The sequence below is a fragment of the Maniola jurtina genome, chromosome 15 (assembly GCF_905333055.1).
Source record: "Maniola jurtina chromosome 15, ilManJurt1.1, whole genome shotgun sequence".
NCBI lineage: Eukaryota > Metazoa > Arthropoda > Insecta > Lepidoptera > Nymphalidae > Maniola > Maniola jurtina.
Window position 1 is genome coordinate 1363507 of NC_060043.1, and position 22150 is coordinate 1385656.

General features: G+C 35.8%; 1 protein-coding gene across 1 annotated transcript in view; it reads right to left on the minus strand.

Moving 5' to 3' along the window:
* Window positions 1-122: 122 nt before the first annotated feature.
* Window positions 123-22150, minus strand: part of LOC123872706 — a 62673-nt gene continuing 40645 nt past the window's right edge. The window contains exons 3-7 of the mRNA XM_045917161.1: window positions 20789-20900; window positions 15224-15414; window positions 14662-14791; window positions 13031-13171; window positions 123-8520 (exon numbers count right to left, since the gene is read on the minus strand). Of these exons, the coding sequence (XP_045773117.1) occupies window positions 8363-8520; window positions 13031-13171; window positions 14662-14791; window positions 15224-15414; window positions 20789-20900 (732 nt within the window). The 3' untranslated portion in view covers window positions 123-8362. The remainder of the gene's footprint in view (window positions 8521-13030; window positions 13172-14661; window positions 14792-15223; window positions 15415-20788; window positions 20901-22150) is intronic.

Consider the following 22150-nt stretch of genomic DNA (forward strand, 5'->3'; position numbering starts at 1 on the left):
TCACGTGTTTCACAATAAACAAAAATTTTGCCGGTAAGAAGGCGGGAGGCAAATTTTCTATTAATTTATAAGTACTTATCTATTTTAAATTATTTTAATTTCAATGTAAATAAAACAAAATATTTGTGTAAAATGTATTTTAATGGGAAGGATTTCCAAAATCACAATAACAGGTTTTATTATTTTGCAACGGCGACGATCACAATTTAAGGTGAAAACACATTACTGCGTTGTTAACTGTCGTGACATAGTATGATGGAATAGAATTGGAGTTAATTTACATTTTATACAAAAAATTGCTCAGTGCGCAGTAGTCTACTGTGTGGCGCTCTGACGCGTTGTTGAAGCTCGCTTGAAGGCAATCATCGTGCTGGATTGCGTTAAACCACCGAACTAAATTAGTAGTTAGTACTTACGAAAGGTCTGCTTTAAATAAAAATCGTGTTCTTTAAAGCTGTCAGAATTAGTATGACACTGGGCATCAAGTTGTAAGCAAAACCAGTTGCAACCCTACAATTTTTTGTTCGGAATTATTCGTCTAGAGCGCAGTACTATCTACTTTACACAATCTGATTTAAAAAGATTGCAAGTTGCAACACAACACAACACAACCTAGTAATGTGTTTTCGTTATTAAGAGCGTTTATGCGAACAACAGGCGTTCTTTAGATGATAGTTTCTGCATCAGATGATAGGTAGAACAGAGATTAAGGTATCTAGATAATATTTGTCATGCAAGAAACAGTCAATGACGGTAGGTTATTCACCCATCACAGCAAGGTCACAGATAGTGACTGGATAGACTGACAGCAAAACTTATCATCTAAATATTTCGGTAAAGTGTAAGTTTCAATTTTATGCTGTAATGTAATAATGTAGGTACTTATCTCTAACCCACATACATATACATAAAAAAACATATTTATAAATTGTACGGGTTAAAAAATCAAAATGTCTTTTGATAAAAAATATATTAATAGGTAACAACACAACACATTGTCGGAATGAGATTCATTGTAATAATAATATTACTGAGTATTTAACGGAACAATCTGATAATTCGATTTGAATCACATTTATAGTTTTTTTTCCGTCGAACAATACAACAGTTTAGACAATTATATTTAACTACTGTTTCTTAAAAAATAAATCGGAACCTATTTGAAAGTTTCAACAATACGCCGTTCATAATGTAGTTTTATTAGAAAAATACACTGTTAATGTTCATGAACACAAAATTAAACACAAATTAGCTAGGTTATAGATTTTCTTTTAAACGAAATATTTTATGTGGATTGATTTCATATGGAACTGTGATCGTACATTATCTATGTTTCTTATTTAACACGTAAAGCGTTTTGTTTTAAAAACTACAAAACGTTAATCCCACTAGAGGTCCAAGTCCAGAGTCTTGTGTTCCATAAAGGGCTAGAATCCAGAACCGTTAGTCATTGAGTTACCTATAGACTAGGTATTTACATATTTTTTTACCAATGTAATATCTGTTTCCGTTTTTCTTTAACAATGTTGAAAAGAAAACTATGCACAATTTATAATTTAATTTATAGAAAAATATCAGAACCGACATAGCATATTATATTTTATACGTAGATACATGTCAGCTTTTTAAATCCCAACTAAGACACTACACTTCTCCAATATTGAGTAGCTTAGGAGACACAGAGGAGATTTAAAAATATGTCAGTTTTCTGAAAAACCTACAATAGCTGTTGGATTCTGATTGGTCAAAGGTCAGTTCTGATAGCGGATTGCAGAACTCAGAACTCTAGAATTCTGACAGTGGCATCGACGCTCAAATACAGCTGCGTACTGAAGTCAGATACGGTTTTTTATGCTTAGCTTAATAAATAGGAAGATCGGAAGACGAAAGGCAGAAATGCTAGAGGCCGTTGCCGAATATTGCAATTAAAAAAATATGCACCATACACAAAAAAACATTAAAAAAACGTACTCAAGTTACTATCACTATTTCATCCAGTAAAATTATTAAGGCTTTGATTTCAAGTTTTCTTACAATAAAATCCGCACCAAAAATACATTCTGCCTTTCCCTTCAGATTGAGTCTTTACACTAACCTTAAAATAACCTATACGATAGAAAAATATTGCCAATCAATCAAATATTTTGGTAACATACGCTTATCTATTAGAGATACAATGGCAAAGTAACGTTATAACCATTTCGCTGCCCTATCACATGGACGTGCTTATAAAAGGCGACCTTAATTTAAAAATTACTTTAATATAAAGTAAATGATTTAAGGCGCAAACACATTGCTGTGTTGTCGTGTGTTGTGATGCGACAGACTGCCATCGGTGTCATAAAGCTTACTATAAACACGTGCACGCACGACTGTTACTCGAAATGCGCTTTGAATGGTTGATAGCCCCGATAGGTTTCGTAACAACACAGTGATGTGTTTGCAGCTTTATGGTAAAGCCTGAGTAAGGCGCGTTCTGTGGGGCGTGCAGCGTGCTGTCAAACCAACAATAGAGCATGTAGTGTCTGGACACCACTATTCAACTCATTACGCTTTTGTGTGTGAACGCATGTGGTTGAGACGAACCGTACACGCCCCGCCTCGCTTAACACTTTACTCAGGCCTTACGATTAAGGCAGAATCATACTTTTGAAACCAGCCGCGTGTTGAAACTTGAATCAAATCATACTCCCAACGCAAGAACGTTTCAAAAAATATGATTTGGCCTTCATTTTTATTTAACATTTTGGTGATAAACTAGCTGCTCTTTAGACCAAAGACAAGTATTTTTGATACATGGCTGAAAAGCTTAGGCCATTTTACTACACAAGAACCGCAAGCTGGGTACTCACTACGACATTTAAAACAATTAAAGTAGGTACATTGACTTTAGAGATAAAAACAAAAATTACAAATATATAATATAACAAAAATAATACGAAAAATTAAAAACATTTTTAAAACACTGTGGTGACATGCACTATTTTGGCAAGACACTGAAAAAAATGTTCTTATCACGCACGATTTAAAATGAGACAGTTTAACGTGTGTTACGCAATATTTTATTTTTATTTTTGCCGACTATCGTTAAGCGTAGGTATATTATTTTGGATAAGTTTCATGAAATAAAGCATTAAAAAAACGTGCATGCGTGCAAAAGCGGCAGGTGTCAAGCGCTGTTGTTAATTCACACAACAAACAATATATTGTACAGTTTAAACATCCAAATTCCAAACCTTAAGGTGTAGACAAACTACCGTGTTGTGGGGTGTCGTGATCAGATCGATTGTGATGCTTTCACGATCAGATTGATCGTGAAAGCAATCGGAGTCATAATTTCGTGGTGTATTCCGAAACGTCAACCAATGTGGCTAAGCGCATGAGTTTGAAAAGGCACAAAATGTCTTAGTAACACAAAGGCGCTCAGTGCCTTTCTACACTCGCCTAATAATTGACCAATAAAAGGAGATATTAGCCAATATTAGCTATAATTCTGAGCGCAAAATTATAGATATGAAAATGTAATACCTAGTTTGATCGATAGTCACGACAGAATATATAGAGTCATGATATACTGCAACACAACACAGTAGTTTATTTGCATGCCTGAAAACAATTTAATTGATATTCAATTCAATTCAATTCAGCCCAGTCTTGATTCTCGCTCATTTAATCTACGTGCCTTTCCTACCGCTATCTTATGCCGACTATCCTAATACAACCCTACTATCACTATAACTCTTAACAATACCGTATAAATCGAGCTAAACATCTTGATCGTTCCGAAATTCTTTCCGTAGACATAACATATGCAATACAGCTTGGTGCCAAGCAAGGGAGTTTACACCACAGTAAAAAGATATGATACTTATTTTAAAACTCGTTAAGTAGCGAACCCATTTAATTTAATTTGTATGGCGAATCAGAGTGTTCAAAATTGACTATTTTCTTGTTGATAATAAAGAGATATAAGATAATACATATAAATAACAAAATTGGTTTACCTTGGGACATGATACAATTAGGTATAGATATTGTACGCGATTAAGAAGTTAAGCCCGCTCTTTAATTTCGAGAAAATCGTTGATGCAGTTGATGGTTTCGCGTCTCTTTCGGGCTTTTCCGCTGCAATTTGCATCCAAGTGAAGAACGGCTATTAGGAACGCTTTCGCCCAAGTGTTACAGGGCGTACGACTAAAGGTGCGAACACATTACTGTGTTGTGTTCTGTCATGACGCGACAGAAGGTGATCGTGGGCTTATACATTTAATATGAAAATCTGCAAATTAGACTGTCCTGGCACTACTCTTTTTTATTATAAGATAGGCTTTCGCTTGACGACTATTATGGAAGGCAATGATTAGGTCAACAATAAAACGCGCTTTTCTAGAACATGTCTATTCCTTCTTGTTTTGAAGTTGATTAAGTTATATTATGTGGTAGTAAACACGGACGCCGGAAGAGCATTACACACCTTAACGTTTCGTATCCAAAAAGTTTCATGTGAATTGATTGAATGTCAATCACCAAAGGATCGCCAACGTTCTCCGACTTGTCGATCGTTGCAACATACCACAGTAATGTGTCTGTAACTTTAGACACGAGCTCAGTACACTTATTATATCATGTCCCGAAGTTTCTCCTGTGAAAATTCACAGCCTACCTATCTATATCACAGGACGTGCAAAATTATAATAATTCAAAGAGCAGTGCACACACACGGACATTACACGTATAGAGACAGTACAGTAGACGTAATTGACACGATAGCACGATATATAACGTTCGCGAGACGGACAGATTACAGATAATTGCAGAGACTTAGTCTAGACTCTACTCGATTACTCGATTCGATCCTTCAAGAGCAAGCACAACACTATTTAGGAATATAAGAGTTTTGTTCGTGGTTGATGCCGGGATGGATTCTTTGGGCCTTAAGTCTTACGATGTAGACAAACTACAGTGTCGTGGGGTGTCGTTATGCGGTAGACAGTAGGTAGATGCGGCGCCTTAATTCTAATGACAGAGAAAAGACTCGCACAATAATTTGTTCAAAACGTAGACACCAAAAAAACAAAACTTGTTGTCAGGTATTACAATTTTATATTTTTTTCGTAAAGCTTCTACTTTTTCTAGTAAAAAGTTGTTTTAGTGTAAACTTATTTATATTGTTAGCTTGTTGTTTAGTTTTAATAAAAGAAAAGTTTTTTAATATTCATATTAGTAAGAACTTGTGTAATTATGGTATGATTATGAAATTATTCTATGTTGGATAAGTACTTACTTATGTGTTTTTTTTTTGTTACTTGCAACTGCCAGATACATATATAATTACGATGTATAGGAACCTAATAAAAATCCATTCAAGCATCAACAACAAATCTATCTACGAGATAGATAAGAAAGGTAGTGAAACACAGAAAGGCAATGAGCAATAGATGTAGAAAGCAAAAGTGTAGCGATAACTTTTGCACCATTCGAAATGACAACATTTTACAAAATACGAGAGCAAAACAACTTTATTGTTTGGTAAACATAAATGTGCCTTTAAAGATTGTGTACAAGTATGATGACTATTAAAATTTGTTAGATTACAACGAGGAACATCGTTGATTTATCGATACATCTAAAAAAAAATATATTTTGAGCTCTCACTAAAAAACTGATAAGATATTGAGACTATGCAACAACACGAAAACTAAAACGAGAAATATGAATAATTGATATAATGGACATCTTATATTTTTAACTTAAATATATAGATGATTTATAATGTGGTGGTGTTATAGACTGTGATAGACACTTGAAATCTATTTATATCTTTCAATGGTGCAGAAGTTTTCTAAATAAAGGAAGGTGAAGACACTTTCATACGTGATAATTATTTAATTATTATCATAAAATTTAAAATTCCAAGGCATACCTGATATGCTTACGCGGCGTGTACAAAAATAAACCGCTCTCCAACTCGATAACAATATTATATGTCCATCTGTTTTAAAAATATACATATGCAAGTCCACAACTTACTCACTGCATTCATTTGTCGTCAACAAAATTTCTTAATTAACTAAGCATCTTCATTGCTAACAATAATATTACAACGAATAAAAATACAGGAGATACTTTAAAAAAAGGGGCGATCTTATCACTAAAGTGAACTCTTCCAGACAACCAATAGTTAAAAACTTATAGAACTGTAAGAAAGGTAATCTTGATTTTACTGGTCAAGTTATTTCAAGAGCAAACTGTAAATGATTTATAAATGACAAATGAATACAGCCTATTCTTTTATTAGAATTAGATACATTCACAATTTAAGCATCATTGCCTTCGAGTGTAATATAACTTCATCTAGTTGCGACATAATTCTATTCACTACCGATATTGTCATCTGATAACACTGCAATAGCTTTAGGCTGGAAACCCTCACAGACGACATAGTTAAGCGCAGCGCAGACCAAAACAGGTATTTTCTTGTATGAAAATCCTTTTACCTGGGCTTTTTCAAATATCTTAATAAATAAAAAGTAGGCTCAAAAATAGTAGGAAATTTTCTTTTAAATTTTAAAGCTGATCGTACTGTACTAACGAATTGATGACCACTATCATTAATAAACTATCAAGGCACTCCAATTTGGTAAATGTCTCTTGGAATGCAATTACCTAGTGAATTTATATAATTTTTGTTTAATAATGTGTCACTTAATTTTATTAAATTAAAACTACACAAGTTTGGTCGAAGTTAGCTCAATGAATGTTTATAAAACAAAATACCTGATCTGCCCTGCGATGCGCTATACTGATTCGCCTGCAAAACACGCCTTGCATAGCCATATTTTAATAAAAGCCGTGCTAAGGCTAAATTTACACTGGGCGGTATGCGCGCGGCTATTACACCCAGTGTGTGTACAGCTTATTCTAATAAAACTCTATCTACTAATATAATCCTATACATTACACGATATTTGGGAAACAGTCTCCATAAGATCTATATTAAAAATAATTCTAAAGCATACTTTCTATTGCTATACAAAAATACAGCACCACAAGCGTAACTTTGACGGCATCAGCTTTTGGAACTAATGTGACTACTAAAAATGGGTGATAACATAATTATTCCAGTAAACAATGTCACTTTCCCAACTGTCAAAGTTAAGCATATGGAGATGTAAGCATGAACATACGTAGGTATATTTTGGAAGAAAATAATCACAGTATAAAATCACAATTTAATAAACAAAAACCACTTTGCCATATTAATAACTTCCTTAATTTTATCGGAGATCCTTTTACAAAAATATTATACATAATATCATACTCATGTTGCAAAAATAAATAATTAAAATTACGTTTTATTACAGCTAGCAACATTAACAATTTTACTTTGAACGGTAAGCAATATTATTCAAAATTACAATGAGACTTGGTGTTGCCATATTTGAAAAATATAAAGCCTATGTCAGCCTTGTAAGCCGTCGTCGGTGTGTAAAGTTTCTATAAAAACTAATTGCAAGCACTATTTTGCAGAATAGCCGTGGAACTTGAGGCAGTTAGAATATAATGATAGCAAATTCGCCTATGGCTTTTGTCGGTACATCCCCAAGTAGTTTCAGATGCGTCGAATTTTTGTTACAGCGTCGCTATACTATTTTCGGTTATTTTAATCCTAAATCATTAAGATATTGTTGAATTGCTAGTTTAGTACATTTTCTCACCAATGGCAACACCACGACTTTTTAAAAACATGGAACGCTTATAATACTAAAGTGTTCTCTCTCAGTATATTTTAGAGCTATCTATAATAATAGACACAGCAAATTAGTTTTTTCAACATTTACAGAACATTTTGAGATGTCACCATCAAAATTTTGAAAAATAATAATTTGCCAGTACAATTCGGCCGATTGGCGCGAGCGAATAGCTAAACGCTACAAACTATAGAATATTCTATCGCTCCAATTCAGTATCACAAAATAATCTTCTGATGCATTTTGATATGTCCACCTTTACCCTTGAGTCAAAATTTAATTCAACGGACATGTGATAAATCGACCAAAATATGTTTTAATACTTGTTACAGTAATCCTAAGTATGTTGCCTTCAAAGTGATTGCGTAAGTTTTACACTGGCAATACTACCCTTTAGCAGTCTCCAAAGTCTCCAAAAGGGAAATATCCCGTTAAAATTGTCAAATTTAAAGCGTCTAAAATCTAGTCGGTGATACGTATGTAGATTGTTTGAGCATTTTCACATCTTGTCGAATATTTTACTTGCAATTTTGTCTCGCGATTGCTTAGTCTCATGATAAAAGTCCTGAATCGGTAATATAGAATATTCTAAGGTTGAGTATAGACGAGAATCAGACACGCCTAGGCTTCCCCGGCCCTGGACACTCCGTCGACTTGATGATTGATGCTGCGTACGTTTCCCGGGGTCGAGTCGGATCGGACTCCATAAATCCCGGGTTCAAAATTATATTAGGCACTAATTCAATAACATCTTGGTCTTCCGAGTAATCTACTAGTCACGGAATGTCAGGGTCATACAATGGTGGGGTAAAGTTGATCCAACCGGGGGTAAAAGGGGTTAATATAATTAGTAGGGTCCATACATACCGTCACCGTGTGTAAATGTGTTTAGTTTGTTAGTGTGCAGCCCCGCAGTCCAAGCGTGCGTTCCAAGCGAGTGCGATAGAAGGGAAAGAAGAAAAAATTCGAATGAATAAAAATGAATAAATATAGCATCATAATTTTCATTTTTTGGAAGATATGCACATGCGAATAGGTCGAAAATCATGAAATTCACTCTAAGAGTCTTTGCATTTGGGGACATTTTCTCGAAGCGCGTCAAAAACGACTAAAGCAAGCTGCAAATGCAATATCGCAGCATGTTCACTTTTGTATATTAAACGTTGCTGACGCACGCAAAAATGTCTTCGTGTGCAAAGGCTCTAAATATTATTTTTTCTGATAAAGGGACCCGTGCACAAATTTAATTATTGAAAATTATCCTAAAATGTATTTTATTTGATAAGTTAATAATTTAAAAAAAGCATGCTATTATCAAAGAGTGACTTTCATTTGTCATATGGACACATTTTGAAATCTAATTTGTTCATTTTGATACTATAGTTTAGTTCTTAAAAAAGTATTTCTACAAGCCACTGTTACAGTATTTAGTACGTGGCAGCTTATTCGAATGGCATAATCTAGTATTATGAATTTCATACATATAAAAAGGAAAAAATATATCTTTTAACGATAGATTTTCATATAGATTAAAATGTATGAAATTCATATTAAAGTATTAATCATTACTACGCTAAGCATTTTCAAAATGTTGTACTACTAAAACGCAAAGCCAAAAATAGTAGAAACCCATTACGTCGTTGGTAAATAAATACTGTACCTAAAAATTGAGGTCCATTATCATTAAATAGTGAACACAGCACTCCGATTTCACCAATACAATTTTGTTACTTAATGGTTATTACGACGTTACCATTTACGTTACTCTGTCTCATTATAAACATATAAATAATATGTAGAGAGCAATATATGTACATTATATTACACATATTTAACTTTTTTCAATATGTAATAATGTTTTACTACGCTCCTGTTTATCATTTATATAAGAACTGTGAAAATTTCTTAATATTATATATTGCGGGTATATATTATGAAGATCTTTGGTTCAATAGAAACATTATAATATATACACTAGTTTTATTTATTAAGTGCCGAAGTAGAAAAAGCTTAGTGTAGTGTTTTCAAATGGTCCAGAAATATTTAATGGTCCTAAGATCATAAGATTATTATTCAAAGGCATTAATATAATTATTAGGTATCATTATTTTTATTTTTAGCTGTTGTTTTGAATAAAGTACATAAATACACCTAAACTCAAGCATTTGGTTACCAAATTGAACTTACATATTATACTTTAGTACAAAATTAAAAAAAAATAGGTAGTTAATTTAATTAAAAACTTGGAATCTTTTGGAATGTAGTTCTATTGTAAAGATACCTACAATTTTAATAACTAATATGAATATTACCCTTACTACCCTATTAAAACCAAGATTAATATTTATTGTTTAAGAAATGTAATATTTAAACACAAAGCGAAAACATGGTTTAATTTGGCAAGATTTCATCGTATTCTAAACTAGGTAAAATAAAGCTGTTAAACCCTAATCTATTTATTGCATTGAATGCAAATATTAAGAGTTAAAATTATTATATTTTGATCACTATAAGTAAGACCTTAGGTCTTTTAAAATCCTAAAAAAAAAGCGAGTTATTGTTAAACCTTATTTCACTTACGCCCGAATACTGAAAAGCCTTTTAAAATTTTGACACACTATTTTTCAAAAGTGTTTGGTTGAATTATCAATTTATTGAACGTCAATATTGAACCTATGTACGAAAAATAAAGTGATGTTACATTTTTTATTATTAGATAATTTAGATAACTAATATTTAATTACAATTAGACAAAGTTTATTCAATTAAATAAAAGTAAAATAAAGGGCGGTTTCAGTATCCGGCAGTTTATCTTATAAAGATACTATCACCGTTTTAAGCGCTAAGTTTACGAATAAAATCTAATGGAATATATATCCTATGTGGTAACTTAGTAACAGATTTGTTGTTTAACTATAACTAGAGCCCAGATCATCAAACATTGTAATTGACGTCAAATATTTTGTTTTGGTCCGTAAATAAAAGTGTAATTGGAAAGTCTAAGGTACCCTCTCGCGTATTTATTTATTACCATATCGTAAGAAATTAATACGCAAATCACCTCTATGTGAAAACATAGGGCTTCATTGAATCATTTAAGTTATCCTAGAAATAAAACAACACACTGAATAATAATTTTGATATTACCCCAAAAATTATGGTATTGTAATCTTTTTGGGTAACCAAGCAACATAAATGTTCTTAATTACCCCACAAAATGCATTACTACTGTAAGAATTCTAGGCAGTAAAACGTCCATATCCCTAGACTATTAAATAATAATTAATAATAAAACTTTTTAATGATTTTTGTTAGTTAATAATCTTAATCCAATATCTCCAAATTATTATTTTTACTAACCCGATATTGCCTAGCACCTTAAGTAGCACAATCTAAAGCTTGCTATTTTTTATCTTTCGTGGATTTTGTTAAAAAATCTACAATACCTACTGTCCTGATTCAAAAGACTTATTTTTGAAGTAAAACTTCTTAACGAGAACATTACGTCTGTTCTTATTTAGAATGGCCGCCCAACAGAACAGCTGTATTAAGACCGTCCGGCACCTTTTATGGAGGGATCTTAAAGTACTCAGTAGGTTTCATACATTAAAAGCTCTATTTTTACTCACTACGACTCAAAGAAAATATACAATTCTATGACTTAATGATTTCAATAGGCAGCCATTTTTCGGAGCACACACGTAGGTGTCAAAAGGAGCCTAGATCCCTCGCCAATATCTATGTAGTCTGTGTCGCTAAGCGTTTGTATCACACACATAAGCGCACAAAATTGTCTTCATTTAAAAAAAAATACAATTGTATGAGCTTTGCTTATTTGGAGTTTTATATATTATTTGACTTTTTATTTCATAGTAATATCTGCCTCAATGTCAAAGAAGTTTCACTTCACTAATTTTAACCACGTCTTAGCCCTAAATTAAAGGTTGCACACATTAATGTTTGTCTACAAATTAATAATTAATTATTTATTAATAAGTATTATGATAATTAAGTTTTGATTTAATTAACATGAATAAATTTTACATTTAATGGAAGAAAGCTCATTATAATTTTAATTATATAAATGGAAATTGGCACTCACCTATAACTACCTAATTATTTTTGTATTATCATTTTGTATTTGAATGCTAGATAGAAATCTATAATACTTATATTTTTGTGCGCGAAGTTTATAAAGTCTATAGCTGTGGTCAAATGTAAAGATTTATTTAATAAATGCATTAGTCATTAGAAATCCTAATAGATTATTAGAATATTAATAGTATATGTAATAAGGCGTTCTAAGGCAACCCCTACTCATAATAATTAATTATTATTATTGCTGATTATTATTTCTTTATTATTGCCTTGCCCGAATTTAGTTATTAAGATTTTCCAAAATACGATAAATCTAATAAAAAATGAGCAAAATTATTTTAGTTTTATTGTCTAAACAAAAATATCATAATTCATGTTAATTGTAAAGGAATGTAAATTTTGCTTAGGTAAATAGAATACACATCAGAGAATCCCAGAGATATTTTTATGTTTAGCTCTAAAAAGATAGCCAAATTTTAGGTTTGTTTTTGACCATCGTTTCGCTATCGCTAAAATTTGCTAGTATTTCTGCGATCATACCGAATATACCAGCTCCTAGGTCCCTGCGGCATACTACGGCTCCCTAAAAATATAAGACTTACATCTTCCTATAGTAATTTAATTATATGAAAACTGCTAAAACTTATCTCTGATGCAATCGCAGATCTATTGCTCTCTCGTTATAAAAAATCTGCGAACTGTATTAAGTGCGATCGTAACACTTAGTTTTTTACTCAAAAAAGCTAAGGTTTTTAGATAGACGAATTTTTGCGAGGCGCTATGGAGACGTTGCGTCAGAAATCAGCAGAAGTTTGTATACGTAATTAATAGACCAATGATATATAGATAATCTATGTAGGGTCCATACTATGTCAATGGAAGAGGAACTAGAGCCGCGGCAGCATATCCTGTCTCCCTCGCACATGCTAGTAAAGCCAATAATAAGTATAGCCTATGTTAGGGTTCTTCCTTCTCCCCCTTGCACTGAAAATACGATCAGTATGGTAAAGTCCACGCTACTTCAACGGTAGAGGTAATAGAGGCACGGCAGCGAGCCCCCGCCTCTCCTAGCTCTCCCCGCTCCGCACAGTCTGACACGGCCGGTATGACATGCGGATGTTAATGGAAGAGGAAGTAGAGGCGCGGCAGCGCGGGCCGGGGGCGCTAGGGGCGCGGCTCACCTGTGCGGCGCCACTCGCGGCACAGCACGGCGCACGTGCCGGCCGCCAGCACGGCCAGCGTGCCCATCACCACGCACACGGCCGCCACCCACGTGCGCGTGTCGAACGACTCCGCGCCCGCCAGGAAGTGCTTCATCAGCTCTGCGGAAACACACCAAAAAGTCTTGTTAACCTTCTTCAGAGTAATCGACATAGCTCGACGGGTTGCGAAGCTGAAGGCCTGAAGGCGAACCAAAGGTTGCCTGGTGGAGATTGCTCTGAGCAATAAGGCCGCCTTTGCATATAATTGTTTTTAGTTTTTTGTTTCCTCGTTTTATCTTGATTATTTTATGTTTTGTGTGCAATAAAGTTTTTATCTATCTACCGATAGACGTTGGGGTCCCAACTCCCATGGTGCTACAATGGCAACCTCGCACTGGAAAGCGCAGCGTTGGAAGACCCTTTACAAGGTGGACAGACTACATCAAACGAGTCGCAGGAAGTCGTCGGATTCAGGTGGCGCAACACCGTGGTGTGTGGAAGTCCCTACAAGTATCAACTGACATAGTCATCATAAGCAATTAATTTTATTAGTTAATAACACACTGATGTCGAAAATAGTTAAACGAAACAATCTACTTGTTAATATAGTCATAAGCAATTAATTTTATTAATTAAACCATTGATTAACAAAATGGATGTACCTAATAAAGATGACTTTTAGTTTTGACTCAACTTATAGATCAAACCAGAGAGATAAAGCTTGCTTGGCAAATATTTGCGCTGCTACCACGGCGTTAGACCTTTTATCAAAAACCATCCAAGCAATGCAAGTTCAATCTAACAATACTATTCAAACAGAAAAATTTCCTCAGTTCGCCACAATAGAATGAGATCAATTGTAGTCGGCGACCGAAGCCTACCAAAGGTAATACGCTTACAGATTTGCAATCCACTTGGATATAAAGGGATCGGATATCGTGCCCGTATAAAACACTATTCATAGCTTAGGGTTGCGCTCTGTCTAGTTATTTATTTTATTTTACTAACCGACTTCAGAAAAGGAGGAGGAGGTTCTATATTTTTTATATATGGCCCCCGATTACTCTAAGACGCCTGGACCGATTTTGAAAATTCCTTTTTTGTTTGAAAGGGTATAGTTTTTTCCAAGTGGTCCCATATAAATTTGGTGACGATTTATGAATATCTTCGAAGATAGATAATGGAACTCCCCAACGGATAAGAGTACCCAAATTGATCGCGATCAGTGTAATTAATAGCTTAGTAAACAGTAGGTTTTTAACCAGGCATATCATATTTTGTATTATATTGATTCAGGCCCAAACAGTTAACACAACGTACAATAAAGAACGCGCGTCCGACAGCTAATGGTTGTTGCATACGCGCCATGTTTTGTACTCGCGAATTATGAACGAGATAGCACGAGTCTTCTTGTGTTTTTAAAATCTTAACGTTAAGCAGTAAAGTCGATATTTCCTTGGTGTTCATTCGCTTTTAGTCGGAGTTAGGTTGCGCTTTTCTGCGCAAACGAATGAGTTAGGTTGCGCTTTTCTGCGCAAACGAATTTTACCCATGCAACTCATAAAAGTGGCAGCAGGCACTGTACCAGTGGGATACCACCTCGTTCATACCTGCTTCCTGGTCACTGTAGAGCGTGGTCGCCAGCACCTCGACTGGTGGCCCGGGACCCAGCACATTGTTGGCCCACACTCGGAACCAATACGACGCGTTGGTGTCCAGGTGGTATACGTCGATTTGTCTCTGGAATTTTATACAGAGATCCATGGTTCAATTTATCTTCTGGACAACCCTATTTTTTTTTCAAATTGCTCCAAGAAATGGATTTAAAAAAGAATCAAATAAACTTTTATCTGTATCGTGCTTTTGAATCGTCAAGTGAATTTACCACTTCAATATTTTTAAATTTTCATTATTATAATTGTTTCCGCTTTTTCAGGAGCATACCTATGACTATGATTTCATTACTAGGAGAAGTACTAGGACAGAAAATCATAAGCTTTTAATACTTTACTATCGATGACAAAACTGATCAATACTGATAGAAAAAATACTATTTCATGTGGATTCTCATTCATGTTTGAGCCAGCATGATCATACTTTTGATTTGGTGGAAAGCTAGAGGTTTTTATGTATGTACTATACAGATTGTCAAATACCGAGAAGAGTAGATACCGAGTTGGGACTGATGTGGTTGGGGCTGATGGGCCTCCACTGCTCCAGAGAGCCGTTGACCGGCGCCGCGGAGCGGTACTGCGCCGTGAAGTCTATGATGGGGTGTCCGCCGTCCCCCGCCACGTTCCACAGGATGATTGCGAGGATCGTCGACGCGTGGACGGTGACGTTGATCAATGGAGGAGGTTCCGCTGGTGATAAACAAACGATAACATTAATCTACACATATAAAAGTTAATGACTGATTGACATATCAACCTACAGATCAAACCGCGCTGCTGGCTGTAGCTGTGAACTTGAGATTTCGCATGTAGGTACGAGTATTCTCAATAACATGACTCTCAAAAAGGATCATCAGAAAGACGGCTCTATTTCAGTACAACAATATAATCAAGAAAGTATTTAGTGCATCAGTAAGTAGTAGTTTTTTTCATGGTCATACATTTATGACTGTAAACTTCTTGACAGTATCTAGGTCAATACTTTGCAGACTTCTATGGATTTTGTATATCCTCCCATCCCCCAATTCCGATTAAAGCTTTAGCAGCTGTGCAGAAGGAAATTGATTCCACATTCTGTAAATACACATAGAAGAAATTCTCGGCACGATGGTTAGGTTGAGAATTCAAAATGCCATAGCAGGGACGCGTAATCCATATATATTTGAGGAAAGACTTGAGGAAAGTCGTGGGAAATTTCGCCAAAATTCCGAATAAAAAGGCGCAGAGACTTAGATTAGGGGATTAGATTTTTGCGAAACGCGAAATTCCCGTAAATACCGATTTGCGTTCCTGCTATGTCATCGTTTTTTTGGGTTCCGTATCTTCAAAGGAAAAAGGATCACTTCGTTGTCTGTCTGTCTGTACATACCCAAGATGTTTCATGAGTTTTCAACACTTCATGTGCCATCGTGATTTTCACAACTCGACTAAGAGAACAAGGAGTATCAGATGTCAGTAATAAAAACCTGACTTCATATGTTCTCCAAGGCACAGAGGAGACGAAAAGGCTTTTCGGTCACCCATCCAATTACCGACTTGTGTCAACTTTGCTTAACAATCACAATCGGTTTTTTTAATTATCGAAATTGGGAATGTTTAGCAAATCTGCTTTGGATACAGCGAAAAACTAATAAAGTTTACAAAATACATTGTCACAACTAGGCCACACGCCCCTCTGATAGTTGGCAACTGACCTTAAGGCCCGCAGTACAAGGTTGGACAAAATAGTTGGACCACGACCCCTAAATCCAATATTAGCGTCCGTCTAATCAATAAGACCGTCGGTCGCTAAACTCCCATATTTACACGTGATGACGTAACAAAGGTGGGGTATGGGGTGTCACACTGGTACCCGTTACCCCGTTTTGTCCACTTACCCTGATTGGACGTGTTTAATGCCTATTCGTATGGATTGGACTGTTTTACGTTGTTCATATTAAAAGTACTAATTATATTGCTTGTTCTGTTCACATATTTGTACGGCTGCCCAAATATTTACGTTTATTGTTTGCACTTACTTTGTATTGTAGGTATAATTTTCATACTTAATGCAATGTTTTCATTTGTTTAGTGGAAGTACTCGGCTTTAACATGGGTCGGGTGTAAATATTGAAAATTTAAATAATTTTCAAACCTACGGAAACCAAAAAATATTGTATGTATAGTAAAATAGTTTTTCTGTCGCTCGGTGTATTTTAACATACCTATGTATATTTATGAAATCATTTTTTTTCTCTTTCATTTGTTATTTCACTCGATACAATAGCAAAAATTTTTTTAGAAATCCTCACTTTCATCAGGTCGATTTTTTCATATAAAATGTTGTCTATATATCACCCGGACCGTAATAACGAATCGATCGACACATCGTTTATCAAAATCGGCTCAGTAGTTTAAGCGCTGCAGTGGAACACACATAAATACAAACTTACATACATAGACTGCTAAAATCATAACCCTTCCTTTTGGCTTTGCCGTAGTCGGGTAAAAAACGTTTCCATGAAAGCCTGAATTACTAAGCAAAATCTAAAGAAATGAGCAAAAAGTCCATTCATCTCTGCATCGGGGTGAATAAAGCCGCCTTATCGTCAACCCTTTGGCAATCATGGCGATTTGCCCTCGGGGTGAGCTAGCATTTGACGCTCGACAAGAAAGATAAATGAAATCTACTAGAAAGTAGAGACGACACGTTGATGAAAGGGTTCTATTCGTTATACTATGTATATTTTAACTGGAGCAGTATGGGGAAATTTAAAAACATACGAGATACAGGGAAACTGTCTTAGGACACATTAGCTCTTTTTTTTGTGAAAACCATTTTGGTAGGTATACTTAGTTGTACTAATTATAGTATAATTAACTTTTATGGTCAAGCGTGAGTTGTCCATAAAAATAAACAGAATTAACTAAATTCTTTTTTTAACCCTGATCTCTAAAGCTGCTGATCGACTGAATTTCATGAAAACATCAATTCTATGTATCAGAAGGAAAAAATCGGAAAAACAGTTGGTTTTTATCTATCTCAGTCCTATGGTTTTGGACTTAATATGTCCCAGTTAACAAGTGTAAATTCAAAATTTATAACACCCCCGACAAGTGAACGTTACAGTAACTAGGAAAGAGCTGATAACTTTCAAACGGCTGAACCGATTTTCTTGGAATATAGCTAAGAACACTCTCGATCAAGTCACCTTTCAAACAAAATAAAACTAAATTAAAATCGGTTCATCACGTTAGGAGCTACGATGCCACAGACAGATACACAGATACACAGATTTAGTTCTCTACCACAACCAAAAGAGATACGAATTACAGTCAGTCGACGAAGACGTCGCGGTCGAGGCAAACTGTGCTGATGTAGAGGCGTGCGGCCTCTTCTAAAGCTGACAGCTGCGAAGAAAACTGCACTTTGCAGCTGCCCCTTGCACCACGCTGCTGCACTGGGTCACAGAGGCGAGATAGGGGTGGGATATTATCATATAACATACTTTTCTCCCACTTGCTTGAAAACGGGTTCATTATTTTAAAAACAAATCGGCCAAGTGCTGGTCGGACTCGCACACTAAGGGTTCCGTTTCATCGTACAAGAACACTTTTAATTTTTTTAAATTTTCATGGAGCCATTTTGATTGTTGTACAAAAATTTCAAAATGGAAAAATGTTGTTGTTCAATAAAATACACACTATCAAAATTTTAACTCTATCATGAGATAAAGCGCGCTGACAAACAGACGGACACACAGAGAGACGGACGGACTGACAGATGGAAGCGGAGGCTTAGTAATAGGATCCCATTGGCACCCTACGGGTACGGAACCCTAAAAAGACCAGTTCATTGAATAAAATTAATTTGTTGTAAATAATTGGCCAACATTTACCTCCATTGTAATACCAGCATGGCACTAGGTAGGGACGATCTAGTCAATTGCCTCTACCATTATATTGTAGTAGGCGCACCATGCTATAAAAATATATATTAAAATAATATGGGATATTGTCCAGAAAATGGTTTTATTTTTACACGACTACCCAGAAAAAAACCGGCCAAGTGCGAGTCAACCTCGCGCACCGAGGGCCCGATTTTTCGATTGGTAAACTTGGGAGATAAGGAGAGGGAGGGGCGAAAACGGTCTTTTTTGAACATTTTGCACGATAAATCCAAATGCGTAAAAATAAATTAAAACCTGTTAGTACAGGTAAAGCATGTGGGGTAAAGCCCTTTCACATTATGATACCCCACTTGGTATAGTTCTCTTACTTTGAAATTTCAAATCCCCAATTATCCCCCTATTTAATAGAAAAAATAATTTTCAATTTTTTATTTTATTTTAATGATGTTGGGTCACTGTTGTATACAACTATACCTTTCATGTCGATAGCTTTAATAGTTACCTACTGAAATATTGACTGTGAAGGACTGACAGACGTATAGACGGACGGAGAAAGGGTTCTTTTCCATCTTCACCAAATGTTAAATGTGTTGTGTAATAATCTTTAAACTTTTATGAGTACGTTTGAATTCTCCAAATTCAAATTCTACTTTGTTTGTACGAAACTTCAACTGTGATTAAGTTTCCAAAGCAAAGGTTGGGAAATCCGCCTGTTGTTTTTCCTGGATTTATATCCACCCTACAACTATCTAGCTGTATTGTACGTTTTACGTGCCAGCCGAGCGCTGCGAAGGCCGCGTAATGACAGCCATTACTGAGCTGTGCTGTCCACTCGCTGCACTCTTATCTAGCTCTACCATTGTCTACTACAAATATATTTCACTAGGCTTTATAAAAAAAGATTTCAGATCTATTCAGTCTTCACACGTTATAATTATGCCAACAAATGGTAACAATGTATGTATGTACAAAGGTTTAACGGATTCACTTCTGAAAGATTCCACAATGGACCTGATAATGTTGGTTGACTATAGTGCGCGACAGGTCAAGATGGCAATGATCGAGGGGGAGGGGAGAGGGGGGGAGACGCCCCGCACACCCACACGTCACCCGCGCTATCCCAGACCGGATATTATTATTGTAATCAAGTCCTGTCATTCCTTCGGGTTGTACCTACCAATAGTTTATCATAATGCTTTCTAAGTTGTCTATTAGGGTGTGTGTAGTCTGCCAATCCACACTTAACCAAATTATGTATTCCCATCCTGAGAAAAGATCCGTGCTCCGCCTAGCATTAGGATAGGTTGAGATTAGCGATGATTGCTAATTTTAAATCATTTTCGTTTGGAGAAATTATTAATTTTTCATTTAATATAATCATAATAAAATGTAATAATTTTCAAATTTTGTGAGATTTTGCTTCGTGGTTTTTCAGTCTACTAAAAGTAAGATAGCAAGTGTTATAATATAGTAAAAGATGATTGAAACGTGATTTTTCACATGCTATCTGTGATATTATGGTCCATTCCTAGTTGTGATTAATGATGATGAAAGCAATTCCGGTCCAAAAAACGCAAAAGCAAATCAAGGCCAAAATGTAACTTGCCTATTTTGTTATATCACGTACTATTATATTGTAGATATTATATTCTGTGGCTTTACATAAATATGTTTACATGTGTCCAATTAAGGGCAGTTGGACAGATTGCTATTACCTGTTATAGTGTAGGATAAACATCTCGGATAGACCATGCACTGTTTTGTGTGCGAATTGATTTTCCGTGACGAACAGGCTTATGTAATGACGGTGTTTGCGAGCGGAAAACTGTGTGTAATTTAACAATTTTCTCTAGTCTGTATTCAGTTCAGGCTAAATAAAATTATCACTTGTTATCTATGACAGCTACGCCATAGCTAAGTAGCTTGTCTATTTTGAAATGACGCGCCCCACTACATAATTTTGTGTAGTAGTGATGTGTAAATTGCGGTGGTGGGGCGCGTCATTTCAAAATAGACAAGCTCTACGTCTACTCTATTTAGGGTCCCGTTTCTCACTCAAGGAACTCACTAGCACGAGGATTTAGGATTACGGAAAGTGCTGACGGTTGACGGTTCAGTGTTTGGTTAACACGCAGTGTCTCGAACACTACAGGGAAGTGCATAAGCGTACTTACTTCTGACTGTGAGATTGACTCTGTCTATGTACGCTGTCTCGTTCTCTACGCTACACTCGTACAGGCCTTCGTCGTCTACGGCCACTCGCGTGAGGGCTATGCTGCCGTCTTGCTGTAACAATGGAAACCATGTTATTATCCAAAAACCCACTATACCAAAAATAAACTTAAGTTTTCTGCACACTTTGATAAGTGGCACAATATATTGTAAGCACAAGGACTAAGCCTGAACTGGATAGGGGCAGCCTAAAGAGTCAGGTATAAGGTGCTGGGATGGGATGGGAAGACCCTTCACTAGGTGGACAGACGACATCGAACGAGTCGCAGGAATCACCTGGATTCCTGCAGCTGGGAAGCCCCTGCAAGAGACCTATGTATTGCAGTCCACAGCTGGTATATCCAGTTGTGTGAAAGAGATACATACAGTCGGTTGACGGAGATGTCTAGATAGTGCAATCCTGCGAGGTCACAGGTGCGAGATGGGGAAAGTCGGAAGAACTACATTTGATTGTATTGCTTAGTAGTGGAACAATCGTATGGGCATGTACTGAACCAGGATGGAATGAACCAGGGACAGACATTTTTTTTTTTTATTCACTATAGGTAAGCGCTTGACCACAATCACACCTGATGGAAAGTGATGATGTGGTCTAAGATGGGACGCGTTTACCTAGAAGGTGCCTATTCACTCTTGTTTTAAAGATACCCGGATTGTAATTGTAACATTTAAGTAATTATACTGTACAGCACAAACCAGGGATCATAGTGTCCCGAGTTCGTAGCTAAGGAAAACCGCACGACCCAGCGTTCCGGTTCCATTCATTATTCAAATAGGCTCTTACAAACTCCTTTGATCCATCAAAGGTCGGTGAAACTACGTCATTCGATTATTTTCGAAGAACTCCCTGACGCAGTGGTGAGCACTGTCGTCTCAGAAGTGAAAGATGCCGGGTTCAATACCCGGCAGAGACAAGTGGTATGATGGCTATGTCAAACATAAATTGTTTCATAGTAATTATTAAGAAGAGTGCCTTCCAAAATTCGTAAAATCCACATTCGCTGGTAGTTTTAAGTTTGCTAACCATTTTAAACTATTGATTTAACCAAACAAGTACGTCAAATTACGTTAAATGTTACGAGTATAACGTCACATATCTGTGAATTTAATACAAGGTCTCTAAGCGAGTGCTTTGATGTTTGATAAAAAGTCGCTGATTTGACTAGCGGTAATCATCCCTATTGGGAATTTATTCTAAATTGTCTCTGGTCTGGTTTAGTGGGAGGCTTCGGCCGAGGCTAGTCTGCATCATCAATTACCACAAAGTGAGATCGCAGTCAAAAGCTAACCCGTTTCGGAATAAA